Raw genomic sequence first — 23167 nt, 5'->3', positions numbered from 1 at the left:
TGGGTGGTTCAATGGAAGGAAAAGAATATAACTAGGACAGGAATTTCTCTACAAATACCGACTCCTTACAAAGCGTTGCTGATGGACAAAGGACTACGGCCCTCCAGCACAGCCTATGGAGGACAGGCCGAGGCAACAGGCAGAAATGACCAGATGATGCCTAGCAATGATATCCAATGTTATATTAAGAACGAAGTTGAAGCACTGACTTCACGCTGCATTCCCAGGTCCCAGTAAGGTGCCTTGACAGCGATTCTCCCAGCTTTATTGATACCATAAAGGCTGCCAGGAAGGTTTTCATGGTCCAAATGTCAGGGAAATGGCACAGAATATGATCACAGACGTTACAGACAGACTACAACAGCTGCCCTTATGAGAAGCCAACTGATATCCTATGGTTTGAAATCAAGACAGCCAGGGCCAACTGCTGCAGCGCTGCAATCTCCAGCCACACAGAAAGAATGTGGAAACCTCCCCAGTATGCACCAGTGGGTTTTAGGGTTTTACGGAGGTAACTGCTCGGCTGACTTTGTTGTTCAGCTCCGAACTTTACAAACGCATTTGTACCTAGCACAAAAGGAGACAACCTTCTCAACCACACACAGACTCAAAAACTGGTCTCTGAACATAACCTATGCATACAAGGAGTTCTGAGCCATTAAAAAGCCACGTGTTCTCCCTTCTCTTTCCTACTACAGGCCACATTAACCAGAACCATTCCATGCCAGGCACAGTTTTGTTAACTCAGAATGCCAGCAAAGGACTGCAAAACAATCTCCCTCTTCTTTTTGATTCGCCAGTAAAAAACAACTAAAATCTGGGAAGATCCTTCAGCATCACTGGACCAAGCCTTCCTGTGCTCTCCAGGTACTGCGGATTCAGTTCTCCACGTGCTGATCCCAGCACACCTGGAGCACCATCAGCCAGCTCTTCTCACCCAACACAAAACAGTACAATGAACAAAATCATCACGGACCATGGGGAGGGAAGGTCAGAGCTTCTCCATTGCCACCCCATGGCCAGCAAGCTCTCGGTAAGCATGTCAGGGTGGTAATCCTGAACACGAGTCGCAAGCCCGAAAGGCACGCTCTCCCCCCATTACTTCTCACGGAGTGGTAGATGTGACAGCACCCTTCTGCTATCAGATAAACAAGGACATCTACCCTGTACACCGTCAACTACCTGCCCACTTGGCAGCTCCTGGACTGAAAGCTATTACAGGAATGAGTATTATATAAATAAAAATATAAGGGATACCTGGGTCTGTCACCATTCCGTAGTATGTCTGCTAATATCCTAACTACAGCAAGCGTAGATTGCGTTCTGATTTTTTTTCAGATTTCTTTCCCAAGAGATGATAAGAAGTAATCTCCCTGTTGTTACAAATGTTTTATTTTGAAAATAAGGCTTTTATGCATATTTTAGTTGATCTAAATACAGTAGATCTTGGGTTTTTAAATCACCAGATAATATGCAATTATCTCAAGCTAGATTCTGATTTTGAAACAAGCTCTAATTAGCTCCCCATTTTATGCTGCTATAATCCTTTCTTCAACTCCCATGAGCGTTACTATTGCTAAGCAGCATGAGGTTAGGAATGATGGATGATACCCAGAAAGGAAGACAAACAAAAGGGAAATTCAAAATCCCCTGAGATCACCCGCAGCTGTATCGGCAAATGAAGATTTCCACATTAGGTCATAAGACGACCCTTACAGAAACACACACCAAAAAGGCACGTCTTTCTCCCACTGAGTATTTGCAAGTCTTTAATGTAGTATATAGAGAGTATATGTCCTTCACAGAGGATAAATACTAAAGTGAATAAAAATTCAGCTTTCCTGGGAGTAGTTATGAAATCAGCAGCACTGAAAAAGAAACTTGGTCTTAATGTCATATAGATGCTCACTAAAGATATAAGACCCCAAAATAAAACAAACTAATACGAGCTATATACAGTACAAGTATTTAGAAAAATATCCAAGCACATAAACCTTCGCCTGACACATGGCTACTTTCCAAGCCCAACCCAGGTCTGATCATCAGTAATGCAACTAAATAAGGGCCAAATTCATCATGAAAAAATGCTGATGCACTTGGGTGACACTAATTCTACTTTTTTTTCCATGTGATTTGGTCCATGCTTTTGACACATAAATCATTAAAAAGGCAGATTTACCCAAGGGCATTAGAGCATTTACGTGGAAAGAAATACACCGAAAAAAATGTTAGAAAAGGCATAGCGATACTATTTTTGACCACCTAGGGTACAGACACCATTTTTGTGTAAAACACGTTTGCTGGAACTTGCACAAAATTCTTCTAATCGCCAGAGCCTTGGCCAAGGTCACAGGCACAAAATACAGATATATGTACCTGGTTGTAATTTTGGTACAGGCTGTGTTTTTCAAAAAGTCATAAATACTGCTTGCAAAGAAGAAAAATGAGCCTGGCTTCTCTTTGCAATCTCCAATTTATATATATAAATTGTATATACATATACATATATATATATATGATGCTTATCCATCTTATCCATTCATCTTTACGTATAAAAGGCTGATGGGTCCATCTGTCCACGTGTGACAGTGGAAAACTACTGGACAAAAGAACAGATTTTCATGAATGAGGTGTTAATCAAAACCTTATGATCTGGAAGCGTAACTAACTGGGTCAGAAATCCAGAAAATCTTGCTAGTTTGGTATAATAGTGCCAAACAGTAATGAAAATACTCACGGCTAATAAAAGTTTGAGACGTTACTATGCATGTTGACACTCCGTACACTGAAGACCTTCTTGGCAAAGCACTCAGGAGCCACTGAATGTATTAGTTTAATTTCACTTCTTTCCCTTCATGCATTCAACAAGTTCTGAGCCAATTATATTACGTGGAAAAGGCTTCAGACCTTTTCTCATTTTAAAATTGGTCTGATTAATTTCTATTTTAAAACTACTAGTATGCAACCTTTTCTGCCTTGATTTTCCTGGGAAATGTCTCAGAAGACCAGAAAATGGGAGCTTTTTCTTTTTTTTTTTCTGCCCTCGAGTAGAGGATCTTTCACAAATGCATAATTATTTTTACCCTTTTCCAAACTGTTTGCTGCGCTTTTAATTACAGAACAGCTGGTAATAAAAGAAAATTACCAAACTGCCCTTCCTCATTCAAATATCTTGGTTTTGCTCTTTTGTTCTGCATGGTGTCACAACCCTCCTTATTCCTCCATCCAGAGAGAGGTGCCAAGAAAAGAACGCCTTGTAAAACAATTTTGTTTCTAATCATCAGGAAAGAGGAAGAAAAGGGCACGAACCCATTTTCTCATTTGTAAGTTTGCTTTAAGGAAAGAAGGACAGCGATCATCAATAATATGATTTTATTAGCTGATAGGAACATGTCGCGTCACACAATATTAGCTCAAGGGCAGGAGCTGACAAACGAGGTTGGGAGTGTGGGAGTGGAGCAAAATATCACGGCAGCAAAACCCAACTTCCTGAAGGAAATCACTTTCAGCTACCAGTGATCCTCACGGGAATCCCTAAGGTGGTCGAATTTTAATGCTATGGGCTTGTCTTTCAATCTTTTATAATTACAGTTAGTCATAAATATGATGATCAGCAATAACAATGCAGCCTTTTCCCAGCTCCTCTGATTTCAAATTCCTCTTAAAGTGGCTATAATTAATTACTCATATTTTCTATGCTGTCTTAGGCATTTATAACTACAACGGTTACTCTTGCACAGTATTGATGCTACAAAAAGTAGTCAATGGCACACTCTTAACGAACAGCAGCATATAAAATGTCACATGAAATTTCCATGTTTGCTAAATGCTCGCCTATAAGTAACAATAGCTCTATGATTGCAAATAATTTTTCCCATTTTGGTTTTGTTTTTATGGCTTGTTTCACCAGGGGCATTTTTTGCTTTTATCTATTTATTTCCCACTGTTCTTCTTAAGAAAAACGTGGATTGAATATCATCACGGATTTTCTTCTGGTAAAATCTTTCAGAATGCAAAATAGTTTCCCAGCAGTGCGGAAAAACAGTTCAGTTGAGACAGTCAGAATAAAGCTAACAAACTTGAGAAGAGTGTTTCAGAATGGCAGGAAGGTAGAACATATCTCATCCTTCTCTCTGTATCCTGAAAGGCAATCACTCTCAAATACTAGCTGCATGTACAGAGCAGGGCACACGTATTTTTCTAGAGTAGAAAAGAGCCTGAGTGTTTTACATCAGTTAAGCATATCATTGGTAAAAAGTCTGTGTGGGTAGAGTTTGGTATCTAACAGCAGGAACACAGCTGTTCTGCTCCTTCCTATACTGTGGCCATCTTCAGCAAACCTTCAGCAATTCACTTCTCATTGACACTCATCTTTGCTGCATCTGCTTTTTTTGCAAATGGAAAGGGGAGGGAGGAAAAAGGTCGGCTTGGAATATTTAACGGAGCTTGAAACAGAAACGCATAACATGGTCTTTTCCCCACCTTCAAATTAACAAAGCAGATTTTGTGCAAATGAAAGTGGAAAAATATGCCAGTGAATAAGGCAGCTGGAGTATGTAGATCACATTACAAACGAAAGGCTTGTTTTACAGCCATTGTCACATGTCAAGTTGATAAGCTGAACTATGGTAAAAAAAAAACAACAACCCTACAGAGCCAAGGATCTCTAAGATCAGACAGAGTCTCTTTACCTAATATATGCAGCTAAATATGTGTACTCCCTACATCTGCCATAGCAACAAGGAGAGAAGGAGGAATTAACTGTGTTAATAAAAAAACCTGAAGGGTCTCCTGTATGATACAACAAAACAAGAGAAACCTCTCGGCATCAAAGCAAAAGACACGTAACAAAAGCACAGAGAATTATTTCAGAGCAAATCATTGAAACCAGCTGATTACCTGAGCTTGCACATCCCTGCTGTAGGGAATCCTGTAATGATGTCACAGAGTGAAGGACTAGATAAGAGAGGAGAGGAAAATCAGGGAACAATAAAAGGAGATGCCAAACCACAAACTAAACAGTAAGCAGGCTCAACAAATAGCAAACCGCTGATCTCAGCAAGGGCACACTGCTCATTTAAGTCAGTGGCATTATAAGGGTACAACCGAGGTCAAACTCTAGTCTGGCCTTTCTGTATCAATGGATATTAGGATAAGAGAGAGCCACAATAAAAAGCATAATTGCAACACAGCATTCCCCCTTTACAGCTGAGTTCTAGCTCGCCTCCTGAGAAAACAATCGATATTCTCCTAGGAACAATATAAAAATCCCCTATGCAACCCTAGAAAACAGCACACAACATTTTCCAGCTTTTCGGCCAAATTTTTTGGAATTACTTATCATATTCATGCCTAAATAATATCTCCCTCATTAGGAACTCGATAACGGCTGCTTATCAATTGGACATAAACGAGCGCTTCTTGTGTAAACATTCCCAGCCAGTCCCCCTAGGAACCGGCTGGGATGCAAGGCGGTACACTTCCCCTTCCACCAGCGCCTGGGCTGCCGCAGGGTGGAAGTCCTGCTTACTGCAGCTTTAAAAAGATCTCCTCCTCCTCCTCAACTCAAACAACATAGTGGAATTTTAATTACCTTGTCCTTGTTGCTGCCCTTGTGCAGGCAGGACACACTGTCCCAGCTCACCATTCAACCAGAGCTGCATACGAATAAATGGTTCTCGGCCTTTTTGTGTCAATTTACTCCATGGCTTTGGCCTGGAGAGCATGTCACTGACACTTCCTTGGGACAGCCCCAATACCTGAAGTGAAGCAACCAAGAATGGCACGTTAACACATTTGGTTTGGAAGGGGGTAATTTAAGTCACTTCGGCTTCCTTTACTGCTACATTGCTCGAGTCAATTAGCAAAACTTCAAAATGACAGATACATGTACGGGGATTGAAATGCTTTTCTCCTGCCATAGTTTCGTTCTGGAGAGTGTTTTTTTTTTTTTTTTTTTTTCCCTGCAGGAACAGAGTGGCAGCACAAACAGCAAACGGATGGCTCGAGATTTGCATGCTTTCCATATTTAGTGTCAAACAGTTTCATCGATCCTAACAGGAAAAACACAGCATACCAGCTCACAGAAGAAGATAAAACAGGACATGATTGTCATGTATTTTGTTCTCAAACAAAAATAATTGGGACTTCTGAGACTAGGCCTTCATTTGGTTGATTTGTTTTTGGTATGAACTGTAACGAGGTGTGTTTTCACCTGTAGCAGCAGCTGCTCCACGTAAGTAAATATTTCGGAGCACAGCTTACTGCAGCAAAGGGGGATTTCAGATGGGCAGAACTCAGTGACTTGCTGGAATTCAGCACAGGTGCAGGGGTTAAAATTCATACTTAATGAAAGGTGCCACGGGATCCTTAATGACCCCGAGAGGTCAGGCTTTTCATTTTATGTCTTACTGAAAAGGTAATAGCATGATGCCAGCTCCTATTATGCTATTAGATTGATTCAATTCTTTATGGGAAGAAGAAAAACCAGATGTCCAGCACTCCTCTCAGCCTGGAAGGTATTTCTGGTGGTCGGGGACCCCCCAGCTCCCACGTGTTCAGAGCCCAGAATGCGAGACCTTATCACGCATCGTGTGTCTGTAATCAAACACTGCTTAAAAAGGTCTGAAACCACACTGAGATACCAAGCACCAGGTATAAGAAAGGACTGTGAATTCTTGACTTAAGACTAAGGAGATGTAGGGGATTTTCCTTGTGTTTGTTTAAATACCCTTGTGCACTTTTCCAAATATTAAAAAAAAAAAAGGAAAAATGCTCTCATGTCCATAATCTTCACTCAAAACAAATTTAAGATTCTCCAGTCACAACAATGATATTACTCAAATATTCCATGAATTCATTACATTAAGCATGAAATACTGAGTCTCAGTAATGTTTGCTTCAGCTTTCAGTGTTTCTAAACTCAGGGGCCCCATTTCTAATTGTAAGCAACTGAAGCCAATCTTTATGTAAAATCTATGCAATTCATGGAATACAAGGAAACCAATACTTTCCTTTGTGAGCTTATTTTTAAAGTTCTTAACATACTAAGCAAAAACATTTTTTCATAAGACACGTGTGGCACACCCCTTCTGTACGCATGGCTGTGTTAAACTGAGCTCTGTACCGATGCAAGGAGCATAATGCACATACAAAACACTGGGGTAACAAGAGAGAACCAATTCTTTACCTTTTCCCCAAAGATCCTTTGGCAGATGCCATTCTTTGCTAGCTTTTCTTTGACCTGACGCGTTAGTTCTATTGTATCCACTTCCTGGTACATATAAATCTCATACTGCTCAGGTGTCAGTGGAGGAACTGAAGGTTTGGATGGCTTTGACAAGGACACGATAGGGGATGAAGGGAGGGGGCTATTTTGTGGCGTCTCACTGCGACTCGCCCCAGTCATGCTCAATTCAGAACTCTGCGAGTACGGAGATTCAGCGTTTGGCCACTCTTTCCAATACTCTGAAGAAGATGGTCCTTGGAGCTGGCTACGATCTGGCCTAGTCTGATTGCTGACCTTTTCTTTTCCACCACTGGCTTCCTCAACTTTTATATCTTCGGGAAGATTTCTTCTCTCATGCTGCACAGTATTCCACCAATGGTCCTTCCAAACACCACCACGTCCCAACTCATTTTTAACATGCCTCAACATACCCTGGGCAGAATCACTTATTCCATGAAGCTCTAAAACAGGTGCCTCCTGAGGCTCCTTTTTGAGCCCAGAGAGGTTCTGCAATGCAGAGATACTGGAATCAGTGACAGATGAATGTTTCTTCAGGGATATGGCCAAAGGAGAATAGCTGGAAACCGAAGACATTGCAGGTGTAGATACTAGTTTGGGGGACAGGATAGAAATGTCAGCTTGAGATAAAGGTGTTGTTTTTAAGGCAGGTTCAAGGGCAGCCTGCTGTGCCTCCATTTCGCGTCGGGCTTGTTGCAGAATGGATCGAATAGCATCATCAGAATTGCCACTGCTAGATGCAGAAGGCGGCTGAGCCGGCTCAGCTATGAAAAACAACCAAAAGACTAAATGCAACAGAGGAATATGCTTTATATTCAACATGCGCTACTGTAAATATTTCCCTGCAAGAAAACGGGCTGCAATACATTACTGGATGGGAGGGAGGAGTTTTCAACTAAGCAAAGATTCTCACTTTTCAAAATAAGGTAAGATTTCCAAAGTTCTTCACTGGAAAATTTTTATCGTTGCCAAAGTGCTGGACATTTGCACACACTGACTCAACTGCACAAGTCTGTTACTACTTGCAAGTTTTCCACCATTGTAAAAATTTTCAAATAAATGCCTTTGAAAATCAAGCCTTCAACTCTTCCTCCCTTACCCCCAAGTGGTCAATAACGTTTTATAGTTCTATTTACAAAGTTATTTAACCTTTCACTTTTATCTCCACAAATGAATCGTAACGCACACACTGAACACAGCTGTATCCACCTGGACAGACTATTAATACCCACTTACAATATAAATAAGGTGAGAGTCCTTTTAACTCCAAAAATAAAGCGCACAAATTACAACAAAGCAAGAAGTTTAGTAAAAGGCTTCATTATTTAATTTGACAAGCCAAATGTGCTCCTGCTTCCTGTTTTCTTGTTCCGTGGTTCCAATCACTGAAATAAACAGCTCTACAGAAACCAGGATGACTCCTGGCCATCACACTCTGCCCCATGTCAGGAGAGACAGCACCTAAACGAGGTATCTCAGTGGTGAACCAAGGACCCATGTGGCTGTTCTGCAGCATTCCGGAGATGAGCAGAGACTGTAACATGGGTGTACACTTATCTCTGCAGAATAAGAAGGTTTTTTTTGCAATGGCATCTGTTTCCATTTAAGCTAGTTTCCACTGAGGACCCCAGTGCTTGAAAACCAGTTCCTCTGAAAGCTGCTCTACAAAGACTGGGAAAAGTGAAGCACTGGGGAGTGTCAGGGAACCTATACACTGCAAGAAGTGACCTCAAAGTGAAGTAAGATTTGAAACACTCTGCGTATTATTCTACTGATACACCTCACCTGAATACATTTCCAGATTTGTCTCCCTATACTCCTTCCTGTCACACACTGTAAGATACGTGAAAAACTGAGAAATGGGAAAAGATGGTGAGACCATCTCTTCTGTTTTATCTACTGGTTTCATAGGGAGTTTTGAGGCTGAGTTAGTATTTGAAAGGAAGTCCGACACTCTTAGATAAAACATGCTACTGAACAATGTGCTTGCAGTTTCCTGCACACAACCCACATTTGTCTCTATGTAATCATCGCTGGTATAAACTTATTTATTTACATCATATATTAACTAGTCTTTAATATTTTGCCATGAGATTAGCGTAGTTTTCATTTCAAAGATGACTATCCAAAACTGTAAACCAGTTTTTATTTTGAAAAATGAAACAGAAGTATTGCAAAGTACTCTCTACTTCAATATCAGCCCTCTAGATGTACTGGAAACTGTTTTAAAGTTGGGAGGGCTGTGGAGTAGACAGAAATGTTAACTACATGACAGCATACAATGAGAAATTAAACTTATCTCAGGCTAAGATGTTAAACATTAATGAAATTGTCGGAAAAGGAAATGCTTTTTGGATTAGCCAGCTCACTCCCTGAAAAAAAAACCTATACCCTTACATTCTGTAACCAAAGTCATGTCTGAGTTTGCCTATGTTCTAATTTTAGTACACGATGTCCACAGTAAGATGGTACTGTGGTACTAGTAATTGCTGGCTGGATTGTGACCTTCACTCAGGCAAATACACTCAGTTCCCTCTCCCACGCAGTTGTGTCCCTGGGGCCTGAATTGGAGAGCACTGAACAAAGACCCCGTCAAGCAGTGATGTGTATTAACTTATCCTGGGCTGCATTACAGACAGAAACCACTCCACTGAATAAATAATTTAAAAAAAGCTCTTCAAACCTACATTCAAGGTTTTAAGAATATAATTAACTGACCAGAAAGCTCATGGTAATTGTTTTAATTAAATTCTGAAGTAAAAGTAGCAAGAGACGAAATGAGGCTGTACCTGTTTTCTGTACTTGCAGCTCCCTTTTGGCTTGTTCAAGAATGGATTTGATGGCTTCATCAGAGCCAGTCTCTGTGGTTCGGATTCGTGTGGTTATATTACCTGAAGAGGAAAACAAAACTAATGACACTTGGAAAGCTTCTATTTGCTTGTTTGTTTTTAATACAAAGACATATGGTGTATATATACTGATACGCTGATAGCATAACCTGACAATAGTTTACATAAAACCTTTACCAACATCTACAACACGAAGAACATCCTTAATGACACAATAAAGGAAAAATATCCTCGTTGCATGAAAGCCTGTCCACTAGCTGCGCTGCATGATGACAGCACTGACATCACCAGAGGAAGAACTACATGCTTATACATTCCTTTTCTAGTATAACACACACAGGACATTTTTTTCTTTTTCTTTTTTTTGGAGGGGGAGAGGAAACAGAAGGGAAAAGAACGGGAGGGGAAAGGAACAAAGATAAAAATGTAAGACCAGAAATTATCCTTAAAAATTGCATCAGCTACTAGGCAAACTAGGATGAGTACACATTCAGCCCCAAACAGATTAAAAAATGACTAGATGCAGGAAGTCAAAAATAATTTTTGCCTTTCTAAAGTTTTATACATTAAGAGAAACAATCATTTAAGGAATGATACGATTTGAAGTACTCTCCAGCTAAGAACTATTACTTGTTTGTTTTTGTTTTTTGGTTGGTTTTTGTTTTAACCACTAAGGGGAGAGAAAGGAGGGAAAATTCCTGTGACTGTGAAAGCTATCGCATTGCTCATTAAGAGATTATCATTTGTAAGTGAGCTGTGTAATTTCTGACTGGAATCAAAGTAACTACAGAGTTTTGGGGTAGCTGTTTTTTTTTGTTGGTTTTGTTTTTGTTTTGCTAAAAGAAAAATTCTGCAACTAAAATGTTCATAGTTCCTGTTTAATGATAACTTATTGATCTGATGTTCCCTTATCTTTTTGTTCAGTCTTTTCCATACACCATACTGCAGAAAGCATCACACTAATTTAACAGCTTATTAAAGTGTATTTGTCAACATAAGCCCCATGAGGAGAAAGAAGTAAAATCTAGAGCAGAAGCAGTACGCAACTGATATTGGATTACACATAATTGTGCAGCTTTCTTGCTCTAAAATCATAGAAACAGCAAAGAGAGCATTTCCGTAGATGCAATGATTTTATAAAGCCACTTCTATCACTTAATTCTCTTTATCTGCATATCTACTGACGATAGGAGTGGAAGGGTTAAGTTAGTACAGCAGCAGCAGAATTAGAAAAAGCAAAGTGTTGGTCTAACCCATGGTTTGTTTTATACTTACTGTCTGTTTTTCTATCAGATTCCAGGCCAGAATCAAACTGCACAGTTTTAAGGAAACACACAGCTAAAGCACACTCCACTTCCTATGTATTGACTGCAAAGAAAAACACCTGCCTGTGACGTACCTTCAGACCCATTTCTTCGTTTCGGTACTTCCTGAAATAGTCTGTTCAGGTTCTGGCCTGGATTCTCTGTTGAAAAACAAGTTTGGTAAGAACAAAACAATCAGGGGATGGTTGCTCTGACATCGTGGGCTGTGTGACATAAGAAGATAGCAGCCTGTCTCTAGAGACGAGGGTTCAAGCGTTCCTCAAACCCTCGAGTCTTTGTCTGAGCGCTGGAGGAGCTGGCTACTTTGGAAGAAGCAAGGCTGGCTGATTTGTTAATAAAGATTACAGCTACGTTCGGAAAGGAGATTAGACAGATATAAATAAATGTCTAGAGATACCAAAAATGAAGAGGTTAAAGATGGGCAGATAATCCCCTCAAGTACAATCATCAAAAGGAAGAACAGATTATAAATCTAACAGTGTTCACTTTCAATTAAACAAAATCTAGACAAATCCTGCCTGTCCTTTCCAATATTTCTAGACTGTAAACAACTTACTTTTCAGTTTCTCTAAATGTAAATCTCAGTCTTCATTTAAGATGAATCACAACGAAATGCATATGTTATTTTTAAAAATCACTACCCTAAATATGCAAAGCTGCTTTAAAGTAGGACTGGTTTTTAATTAGTCATCTCATGTATCACCTACGATACTTTGTCAAAACACTTTGGGGAAAAATCACACAAGACACAACAAAAATGTGGTCTCAATAAACAACCCCAAATAAAAATCGCCAAGTATTTCTGATGGCTGATACCCATAGCAGCCACTGACCCTTTTTACTCAGTGTTTTGAAGTAAGGGATGTAAATGTCCCTGTTCCTTGGCTGACAAGTACAAGGCAGTGGCTAACTACAGCATCAGCAAAGATACTAACCTGCATGAGTGCTGAAAAGCAGTGTTAGAAAGCTGTACTTTCCGCACTTTTTGTCTGATTGAGGTGAAAACAGCATCAACACACAAACGGCCTCAAACATGGAAACTTTCAATTTTTTATGCTTGTAACTAATAGGAAAATGTGGCAAGACCCTCGGCTGGCGAGCGCTTACCTCTTTGTCTACCCTGGATGCTGCGAAGAGCCAAGATGTTCTGCTCGTCCGAGAGGAACTGCTTCATCTTATGAAATGGCTCCTTGCCTCTCACAGTCAGTTTATTCCATGGCTTTGGCCGGGCTAGTATCTCACTCACAGACCCTTGTGACAGTCCCAACACATAATGTCCAAATATCCGCTGTCCAATATTGTGCTTGATCAACTGCTCTTTCACCTGACGTGCAATTTCGGCTGTGTCTATCTCCTCGCCTTCGGAGATGCTCCCAGCACTTTCTGACTGGCTGGGAGACGGGGCCATGCCATTTACATCCGGACTTTGTTGTAATGGACTTTGGGAAGAGATGGAGTTTGTGCTGTAAGGACCTGTTGAAAAAATCATGCTTGTGCTTCCTGCTTCCTGCATTGCCTTGGAGTAGAAGGACTGCATTAGCTGTCGCTGGAGGAGAGAGTTTAGTGCAAATTTTCCTGTGGAGGCCAGGGGTAAGCTGGGGCTTGCCAGGGATGAGCTGAAAAAGTCTTGACTTAAACCCGTTGGTGAGAACTGGTGTGTACCATTAGTATTGGAAGCCTGCTCCCCCGCGTTGCGGAGCAACTGAGAAGGAGGGGAGGCCGGCAAGGTTGCAGGACGCTGACTCTCAGGCTGGTCTTTCCCTTTTCTCCTGGCTGACCCTACAAGGAAGGTCAAACATAATGCATTATGGGGGATTAAAGAGGGAAAAACCAAGATAAAAAATGCAAAGTTTGCCCCGCAAAGGGAAAAAGTGCAGATTTACAAGGGCCAATGAAGTGGCGGTGGGATTTTTGTTTTTGTTTTGGTTTTGGTTCGTTTTCTTTTTTTTTTCATAATTCAAATTTCAATAAGCCAAACAAGGCCCCCAAAACAAACAACATGCATTTCATGTTTGCACCTTTCTTGTATGTTGCAGCCTGGAGAATCCCCCTTACAAACATTAAAACTAGAACAATTACATGAAGTGCAGTTATACATTTAAAATAAAGGCAGTTACAGACAGCAAGTCCCTCTGATGTCTCTCATTCAAGACATTACTCATTGGACCTGACTGAACCCAAATGCAGCAAACATTTACATTTTGGAACAAACCAATTTGTATAAAGGAATCACCATTAGGTGGATGCACCAAGATCACTCAGTTTAAGTCATAAAACACTTCAGAATTCAGTAATCCCAGTGCCAGTGGCAACTTTTAACTTTCTTCCAGCTGCAAAAACCATAAGCATTCAAGTATCTGGAAATTCCATGACTTGCCATTTAAAAAATGTGCACACAAAATGTAAAAAGCCCACATTAGGAAAGCTAAACGGCAAACACACTTCACTAAAAAGAAAGTATTTTGTTTTTCCAAGCTGACCTGCTGGTAATATATCTAAGTGTATCAGACAGGAAGATTATTGTGTTCTGCATGCAAACATTTTGCATAACATTGTGCGTGGGGGAAGAGACTTCTGGTGCCACGGATGAATTTGTTCCCAAAACAGAAGACAGCCTCAAACGCTACCACTTGGTACATCTTGTAATGCCTCTCTTTCCTAACCTTTAAAGAGTCTCCAAGGTCTCCAAGTTTTATTTTACTATCCAGCCTATAAAACTGCAGAAATCAAACACTCTTCAGCATTCTTGTTGCCTGTTAATCTTCCTGCCATGCATTAGCTCACACTCTCATCTCTCATTCACCCCTCCCTCCCTTTACAAGACAGCAAACAAACCAGAAGAGCTGAAAATCGTGTCAACCTACCACTCAGGTCACTATTAGTGATACGCAGCGTGGCATTCTCAGACTGCAAGGAGCGGTTCTTCTCCAGCAGCAGCACCTCCAGCGGTTTAGATGCATCCTAAAGAAAATCAAAGTGGGAGGTTTGTTTCTAAAAGAATTAAGAGTCTCACTCAGGCACTAAAAAGGATTTCAGAAGAGAAAAACAAGTGCTCATCTCTGCTGTGTACACGGCTAGGGAATTCACCATGCATATATTTGCAGGACTCACTCAGTGCTCCTACAAGAGCTATAGTAAAGATGCACTGTTTCATTTTCAGTGTAAATCACTCATCAATTCTGCATTATTTGGTAATGGAATGTGTAATGGAACAATTTCTTAATCCTACTTACTTTAAAATGGTACTGGCATGCTTTCACAATTTAAAAGCTGTAGACTTCTAATCTGATTATAATAGGAGTTAAAGTGATATTATTTCTTCTAGGTCAACTGACCCAACTTAAGCATTTCCTTGAAATGCCGTGTTTCAGCATCAACAGTTTGTTCAGAAATAAAATCAGTCACAGAAACCTGTCAGCTGTTTTCCACTAAACATCCAAGCCTTGATCATTAAAAAGCATATTGAGAATTAATCCCGGTATATTGATATTCAATTCAGATTTCAGAACCAGGAATTTAATTCAAAACCTTCCAACTTAAGTAAGATTAACTTGCTGGATGAGCAGAGGTTTTTCCTGCTTTCTCAATACTCAAAGGCTTGTTTTCTTTTGTGAACATTACTTTCAATGCTAACAAAGATTTAAAAATGCTAAAATCCTTGGTCACTACAAGACGCATGCACATTTCAGGTTAGCTGTATATCAAATCATATCTTTAAAAGGCTCAACTTCACAACATTATGGCTATCCACTGCAGCATCAGCTGAAACATCATTCTTTGTCCTTGACCACTTAAAGGAAATTAGCAGGCAAAAAATGTTCACTTCAGCTTTTTACATAAGAAAAGATCAGGAAAGCAATGATCAACTCATATGTCTCAACATCAACAAGAAACTGTCCACGCTAACATGAACAAATTGTAAGAGAATTTTAAGAGAAATTTTTGTTAACAAACTGAACTGCTGAAATAATTAAGAAAACAAAAGTAGATTCAGTACCTGCGCACCAGAGCTTTCAGATGGTGCAAACTCCATGGATTTCAATATACTGTGGAAGGCAGAAAAGAAATTATTTTCTATTTCTTCTTTTCATAACATCTCCACTAATGAGCATTAACATTATCATTTCCTAATCTCCAGCAACAGTACAAATGGTAGCAACTTTCCTTGCAGGAACACAAGCTGATAACGAATACAGAATAACTATTCAAACTAGTTATTGGATAAGAAAATTTTCTCAAGCGTCATCTAAATCATTCCACATGCAATCCCACAAGGCCAGTTTAAAGCGTAAATTTAAAGGTTAATAAGGATATAACATTTTAAGCTGTCAGAAACAATATTAATTTATCTGTGAAGCTTGAAGGGAATGAAAAAGTTGCAGCAAAGCAACAAAACAAGGGAATCACCGCCACAGTTACAGCACTTTATATAATATACACCAGCTCACATATCAAGGAAAATATGCGCAAATAATCTTCCCAACCAAGACACTACAGGCTAAAAGGCAGTTTTTCATTTTAATAACCTCCTAGCTCTATAGCAAAGGGAAGGCACAATGGCACAATATTTCTTAAGACATATGAAAGATCCAAATATTTATAAGTACATTAAGAGAAGAATCTGATAGTCTTATTGTCAATATTTTACATAAATACTGAGCTGTCAAAGGACATCTCCCTTCAAAGTCCTTCTGTTAGTGTTGCCTTGTAAATGAGAATCTTACAAGAACACAAACTTATTCCTGTGCTTTGTCTTATAAATTTTTTTAAATAGGCCTGGTCAGGCAGGGTGTGAAGTTCCTCAGACTGAAGCAATAAATTACTTCAGCTTCTCAATGTACAACAACGACATTCATTTGTCGAAGAAAAATACATAAACAGATACAGATAGTGTTTATACAGCATTTTTCACATATAAAGCACCGGGAACTTTGTGAGGCAGGGAGAATATGTTTAATCATGTAACAAATGTGGAAACTGAGTCAAAACAAAGCAGAAGGCCAGTATTAGCGTGTACTAGTTCCGGATGCCCCTAGGAGTCAGCCAGGCACCAGCACTCATTAATTAATAGCCTCTGACCATGTGGCGTCCAGCACCGCTATAAATCTGTCTGTGTATTAATCCAGAATGAGACGTCCCATCAAGTGACACTCAGGGGTCTCAGTGATGTACTCAGGCAAACTCACAGCAAATCCAAGAAAGAAAAAGTCTGAGACAGAAACCTTGCATATTTTGCATCTGTGCATTACTCGCTGAATACAGCGGTAATTCTGACAGGCACTCTTGCAAATATAATAATTATTAAAATGACAAAATTCTGGCCATCAGCTTCATGATACAGCATCATCGGGTGATGCCCCTTGCCAGCAAAAATCACCGTAGAGCTACGTCCGTCATGTAACACACATGCACAGAAAGCAATGCTGCTGAGACTCTGCTTTACATGGGCACAACAGCTCACCTATGTGCAAAAGTGCCTCTTTCCTGCCATTGAGAGAGTCATGCCAGTCAAGGAGAGAGATTTTGCACTAATGGCTCAAGCTGTTAAAGCTCCTGACATTATATTGACATTACAGACATGTTTACTCAGGTTGCTAATCCCTGCTGAAAGCAAGTGTTTCCTGAGACACCTCTGCAGAGGCACAGTTCTGTCTACCAGGATGCTACAGAGCTGGGGAAGAAAATATACGGAGACCCATCCAGGAAAGCCCCAGGCACGGGTAAGCAAGTATTTTCCTCCTCCCACAGACTCTGCAGAGTGTGGCCTCTGAGAGGTCAGCAAGTAGCAACGTTATGTCCTCACAAGGGTCAAATAAGGAGACCCATCTGAATTTAAAAAATACATCAATTCCTAGAAGCAATTCATCGTGTGGCAAACTTTCCATGGAAAATCGCTGTTGTTTCTATAATTTCAGTCCACATCAGCAGCACGCTCGCTCCACACATCTCCCAGTGCTCCCCACTTACCGCGCTTTGGCTGGCCATGCCGAGCAGTCCTGGAGCACACCAACCGTGTTCCCTTCTGGCGAAAGCAAACCAGAAGCTGCACGCTCCCAGAGGAGTGTGCATGATGCACTCCGACCTCTGCACTAGACTGGAACCAGTCTGGAGTGCAAAGTAAGCCTGGACATATTTAGTGCGTGCAGTGGGCTCTCAGCACCAACAGGTGGGCTTTAACGCCCTCTTCCTGTTGTGGCTGACCACTTGCACAGGCTGCTCTACCAGTTGATTTCAGTTCCCAGCACTCACTGCCAGCTGGGACCAGAGAGGATCCTGAACCTTGCAGCAGCTGCATTTTTCATTGAGCTCGGACCAGGCATGCGTATTCAAACCTCGGCTGGAAATTTAGTGACCTCTGCCTGTTTGAAGTGGCTTCTTTGCTACCTGAAATAGCCTACTAGCAATTTCACAGGTAATTTCCTTCTCTTAGAAGCCAAAATATATTAAAAACCAGGTTGAATTGCCCTTGGAGGGATATTCAGTACAACGGGTTCATTTTTTCAAATCATGTAAAACTTAAACATGTCAAAAATGATTCTCCTAATGTGTCATGAAAGATATTTTCTCAGGAATATGAGGAAGCAAAATGTTTCCCCTTTGGATTCTGGGAATATCTTTGCCCATGAGATCTCAATTCAGTCTGCTGCTCGTCAAGATCAGTTATCTGCTTTTTAAAAGAATGATCTTGTCACTTGAATCTGCACATCTAAGACAACTTGAAAGATCTTACTCTAAAGCAAGAAGTGCATTGGGACAGTTCAGCTTTCTGTTTTTATGATCTCAACTGCAAAGGCAGGAGGGTTAGCACTTGTGTTACTCAAGAGGGAACTGAAAGGACACACAGAGCTCTCAGATATCAAAAATAGATTTAAAAGCCACTTGGCACAAAAGCCAATGCAGAGCACAGAGAGTTCTTCCACCCCAGATCTTGATGTGGACCCAGTTAAGTTCCTCCAAGGTTAGAATTTGTCTGATGCTTGTGATCCCTCACTCTAGAATACCTCTAACTTCTCTGGGGCGATTAAGGAAAACAGAAATCAGTGCCCAAAGGACTGGGAAATATATTCTCTTTCTTCCTTAGTGCCAAGATTATTTTTTTTGGGTGCACATGTGTGTTATGAACAGATTATTTTTGCCGCTGTTTCAGGGCACAGTAGGATTCAGTGTATGGGATAATACATTTAAAGCTGTAGGCTTTTTATAGTTTCATTTCAGATCAGACCGTCAGGTGACGTACTTTTAGGTTTTGTAACATCTTTTGGACCAGATGGGACCAGGGAAGGTGGCATGAATGAGTTGCTGTGACAATGCAGCACTGTAAACCTCCTCAGGGTTCTTGTGGAGGGCCTTAACCTCCAGCCCTATCCAGCAAGATGGTGTGTGAACCCCAGGCCACCTACAAACCAGCCAGCTGTCCCTCCAAAGACATGCTGCCCAGATAAGAGATGTTACCCACAAATCAAGGGTAAAAGGTAGAACAAAAGCATCTGAATTTTCATAGATCCAGGATTTTTTTTAGTTCCAGTAATAAACAGAAGTCCAAGAGAACAGGGGATGAATTCTGCTCTTCTTCCGGTTGCAAGGCTGCATTTGACAGCACCAAAAAGTGCTGACGTGGTGAGATGTCTGACATACTCGCTGTTTCTGTACATTCACATTTAGGAACATGTAGCAAATTTGAAGGTTGTGGCTTAACTCACATTCACTAATTTATATGAGAGTGCATTAACTGGCTGAAATCTGAAGCTGCATTTATTTAACTCAGGAGAGAACATGGACATATTTAGGCGTATCACTAAAATGAAGCTTTTTTGAGACCAGTCACAGTGACCAAAGAAATGGACAACTCATTTTACTTTACTTAAACTATACACCCACATCAGTGTGTACTGCAGCTGGCAATGAACCAGAAGTGCAGCCAGCAGGGTTTGAATACAATAGCACCAGGGTCTGGACAGTCACTGGGCTTGCGAAACCAAACCTGCTTTCCATATTCTCCAGGGATGTGTAAACAAAAGCACATGACTCCAGCCTCATTTGAAATACCTCATTAAACAAGGTAACATTTTTTCAATCTTCTTAAAATACACACAGAAATGCCGGAGTGATGAAAGAAGAGGTGGAGTTCCTTGCAGTTATTTAAACCTTGACACTAAACATATTTCTAGTCAAGAATCTTCTCTTCTGAACCTGACAGCTTATCTTGTTATAGTTTAAAATGAGGCTCTTTTAAGTCTCTTAAAAAATATGCTTGAAATAGGAAGAGGCTGTTTGTGGCTTTAGTTTAAAACCACAGTATATTACCAAAAATATACAGTGAAACAAGCACAGCATTAAAATGGTAAGTGCTGAACGCTGGCTGGCAGAAGCAGAGAAAAGGTATTATGGCCAAAGGCCTTGCATTAAATTCTTGGTCCAGACTACATTAAACTGTTGGTTGGGGATTTCTGACGAGTGGTCCACCTAAAATACCACAGATTTTCCAACTTTTTATCCTTGATGGCTTACAATCTCAGTCTTTTCTTCATGAACACTTGTATTATTTGGTGTTGTGATACTCTGCTACAACAAAAAAGGAATACTCTCAGATACAGCAGTTGCACTGGTCCTGGATGCAATTTCAGCCAATATTGCCTATTTCCCTGTCTTTGTGGTTTTGACTGAACTCTTTATTGTTCCAAGAACACAGATTTGTGGCTTTATTTAACAAGCATCGTTAAACTAGTTTGTGAAATAATTATATGAGCATTTAACACTTACTTTAATTCTTTCTTAACCTCTTCATAATCAGCCTGTCCTTTCAGTTTTTCTTCCAGTTGCTTTAAAAGAAAGAACATGGATTTAGTTATTTAGATTTTTCCTGCAGGTTTATCAAAAATCACCTTTAAATTATTCCATATATGCGGCAGTGCACAAGTGAGGGTTAATGACTCATACCTAATTTACATATATTAGGAAACAAACTATAACCAATTCAACGTAAACACAATTATACCTCACTCTTCCTTTGTTTACAGAGTGCCAAGCATTACAGTAGGTAATTCAGCAGGTCCCAATTTGGCTGTTTCTAACGTCACCGTGATACATTCAATAAAGGGATCAGTGAAGAAGGTATTAAAAATGGGGCAGTTGAAATTTTTACAAAACTAATAAATCGAGTAAACAAGCAGGATGTTTTGGCACGTACTGTATTCTTAACGTGACAGTTCCCGATAACCTTATCCACATGAAAAGAAGACTGAAGAAGCTGCTGTTGACTGGAATGCCTTAGGCTTGTAAGACTTCTACAATGCCTCATGCCCAACAAAACAGCTGTACCAAGTCATTTTACAAGCATTACTTATTGCAGTAACTAATATGATTACACACCGGAGATGAAGCATTGAGACCAACTCAGCAGGTCTTTTTGCTCAGGTCTGCCTCAGCTGGGGCGGTCTCAATGGCTTCTCATCAGTGTGAAGATGCCACAAACATTGAAACAAACCTCCTAACACAATCCAGAACGCAACGCCACACATTTGGACCTTACCCCAAAGCCCCTGCTCCCAACAACAGTGCTCATCACTACTGGATAAATGCTTCAGGAGGCCTAAAACATAGTGATACATAATTGATGCCGGTTATGTTGCTTGCAGAAGCCACGTTAATTTCCCACTAATGATTTCTTAGCTTAGTACAGGCATGCCTGATCTAAGCAAAGAAAGAACAGAATTCACTGCCTTGCAACTTCCATGGAAAAGTTCAGGCTAAGTTCTGCTTCAATGGATTTCTGGTGGTAAAATTGGCACAGAATCCCAAAAGTCTCGTAAATAACACAAGGATGTACCACCCTCAGTGAAAAAGCATCTGCTTTGAAAAGGAAAGGAATGAATGACATGAAAAAGAATAGGGCTTTATGAGTGGGTGAGGCTGGCTGGAGATGGGAATTCAAGAAGATTCTACGCTGCTCCTGGGCTGCTCGCTTGAGTGCAGGAGGACGGCAGGGAGGGGCTAACGTGAACGTGGAGCATTTTTAGCAAGCTCCTTTAAAATGCAGCCCCACAATGTCCTGCAGCAGCACGGATGTGGGTACATGAACAGCAGGGCTGGGACAGCACAATGAGAAGTGGGAACCCCTTAATCACGCTGTATTCCCAGGTGACCCAGGGTGTAAATACTGCCCATCTCAAAGCTATCTAACGGACACAAGAAGCTGCTGCTCTGGCAGCTGCTCAAAAAGCAGCTCTAACAAATCACCACCACTGCTCATTGCAGGACAGGAGAAATAGCTGTTAAGTGTGGAATTTGCACCCTGACACTTATGAAATGAAGAGCCCCTTAAGAGGTCTTGTGTCCTAGAATCCTTAGCCATTGGTAACTTGCATAGTCAATCTGATTGTGTTTAAAAAACACGTGTGCTGGAGCTAAAGCAAATTTATTCACCTGGCAAAACAGAGAGCAAGTTTTAGTCATTTCTTCAGAGCCCAAGATGTCACTTTAGTCAGTTCCAAGCCTTCTGCAGGGCCAGCTACAATACGCTGCAAGTTCAAGCAGCTTCTCAAGCTACAGCTCGATGCACAAAACCCAGTTACTATAACAAGGAACCCAGACAGACATTTTTATGGACCAGGTCAGGCTCACTGAGAGTGGAGAGGGAGCCTTTAAATGAAGCCAGTGAGCGAGAGAGCCCTTAGTACAGGTGAGGTGATTCAGCACCACAATTCACAGCTTTTCGACTCGATGCAGGCAATGGGAGGACTCTCCTGAATGCCACACAACATCTTTCAGCTATCCTTGGTCGTGTCGCTCCGCTGGCCACTTCTAACTGCTTTTTGCTGCTCTAGAGTTTAAAGCAAAGATGCTCTACAATTCGTCTCTCCCTTAAATCTTGGACTCTTAAGACATCATATTTGGGTCTACAGCAGGGATAACTGGCTATTTATGCTAGCCTCAGTATAAAAAATACTCAAGTGAATATAAAACAAACCATATCCTGAGTTATTAAGTGAATTACTTATACAAGGATATGTTAAGAAAAAAGCCTTTTGTATGAACAGACATGAAATACAGAAAAACTGATGATTTCCATTTCAAAGCAACCTCGATTAAACGTACTTCTGTATAGGTCTATGTCATATCCAGTAATTATTCCAGGAAATTTTAGGCATAAAACACCTCTTAAAAAAAAAAAAAAAAAGATATTTATAGAATGAAGCTGTTTCGGACTCTCAGGGTGCAAGACCACTTTTATGCTGTTACAGCAGTATGGCAACCAGCAATATTTTACTTTGAATTGTATAAAAAACACATATACATCCATCACTCCCCAAGTACCTAATACGGAGATTGTTACCATGGAAAATCTGCACCTAAATGTATACTTTCACTAAACAATACAAACCAACACCCAAGAATGCAATGCCTGTATGTAAGGAGTCCATTTAGACACTTGGCATTTTCCCAGTCAATGACTGCTCTAAAATGTATTAGTATGGTAATTGTCTTGAAGAACCCTCTAAAATGCATAGAACATAGGATAACAAAGGTTCAAGCTGTGAGACAATCTGGAGGAACTAATATCTTGCACTAAATATCAACCTGGTTAATTCAGACAAAATACATCCTACCATCCTCCAACACACCAAAATGCAGTGAGCCAGAGGACAAAAAGAATATACCGGTGGCATTTCTGCACACTAAATGTGCAAGTATTAGGAATTGTTAAGGAATTGTCTTGCATTTGTTGTATGAATGAACCCATGTTAGAG

General features: G+C 40.5%; 1 protein-coding gene across 17 annotated transcripts in view; it reads right to left on the bottom strand.

The window, feature by feature from the left end:
• Positions 1-23167, bottom strand: part of CUX1 (cut like homeobox 1) — a 268016-nt gene that overhangs the window by 56196 nt on the left and 188653 nt on the right. For 2 of the 17 annotated variants that reach the window (XM_035559220.2, XM_035559218.2), the window contains exons 12-20: positions 20181-20239; positions 15418-15466; positions 14285-14381; positions 12528-13199; positions 11495-11560; positions 10036-10137; positions 7190-8010; positions 5594-5759; positions 4900-4956 (exon numbers count right to left, since the gene is read on the bottom strand). In XM_035559220.2, the coding sequence (XP_035415113.1) occupies positions 4900-4956; positions 5594-5759; positions 7190-8010; positions 10036-10137; positions 11495-11560; positions 12528-13199; positions 14285-14381; positions 15418-15466; positions 20181-20239 (2089 nt within the window). The remainder of the gene's footprint in view (positions 1-4899; positions 4957-5593; positions 5760-7189; positions 8011-10035; positions 10138-11494; positions 11561-12527; positions 13200-14284; positions 14382-15417; positions 15467-20180; positions 20240-23167) is intronic. The other 15 variants (XM_035559225.2, XM_035559226.2, XM_035559219.2 and 12 more) reach the window with 10 other exon arrangements.

The sequence above is a fragment of the Cygnus atratus genome, chromosome 20, assembly GCF_013377495.2.
Source record: "Cygnus atratus isolate AKBS03 ecotype Queensland, Australia chromosome 20, CAtr_DNAZoo_HiC_assembly, whole genome shotgun sequence".
Lineage (NCBI taxonomy): Eukaryota > Metazoa > Chordata > Aves > Anseriformes > Anatidae > Cygnus > Cygnus atratus.
The sequence above is the reverse complement of the archived record's forward strand: the minus strand, read 5'-3'. Positions and strand labels throughout refer to the sequence as shown.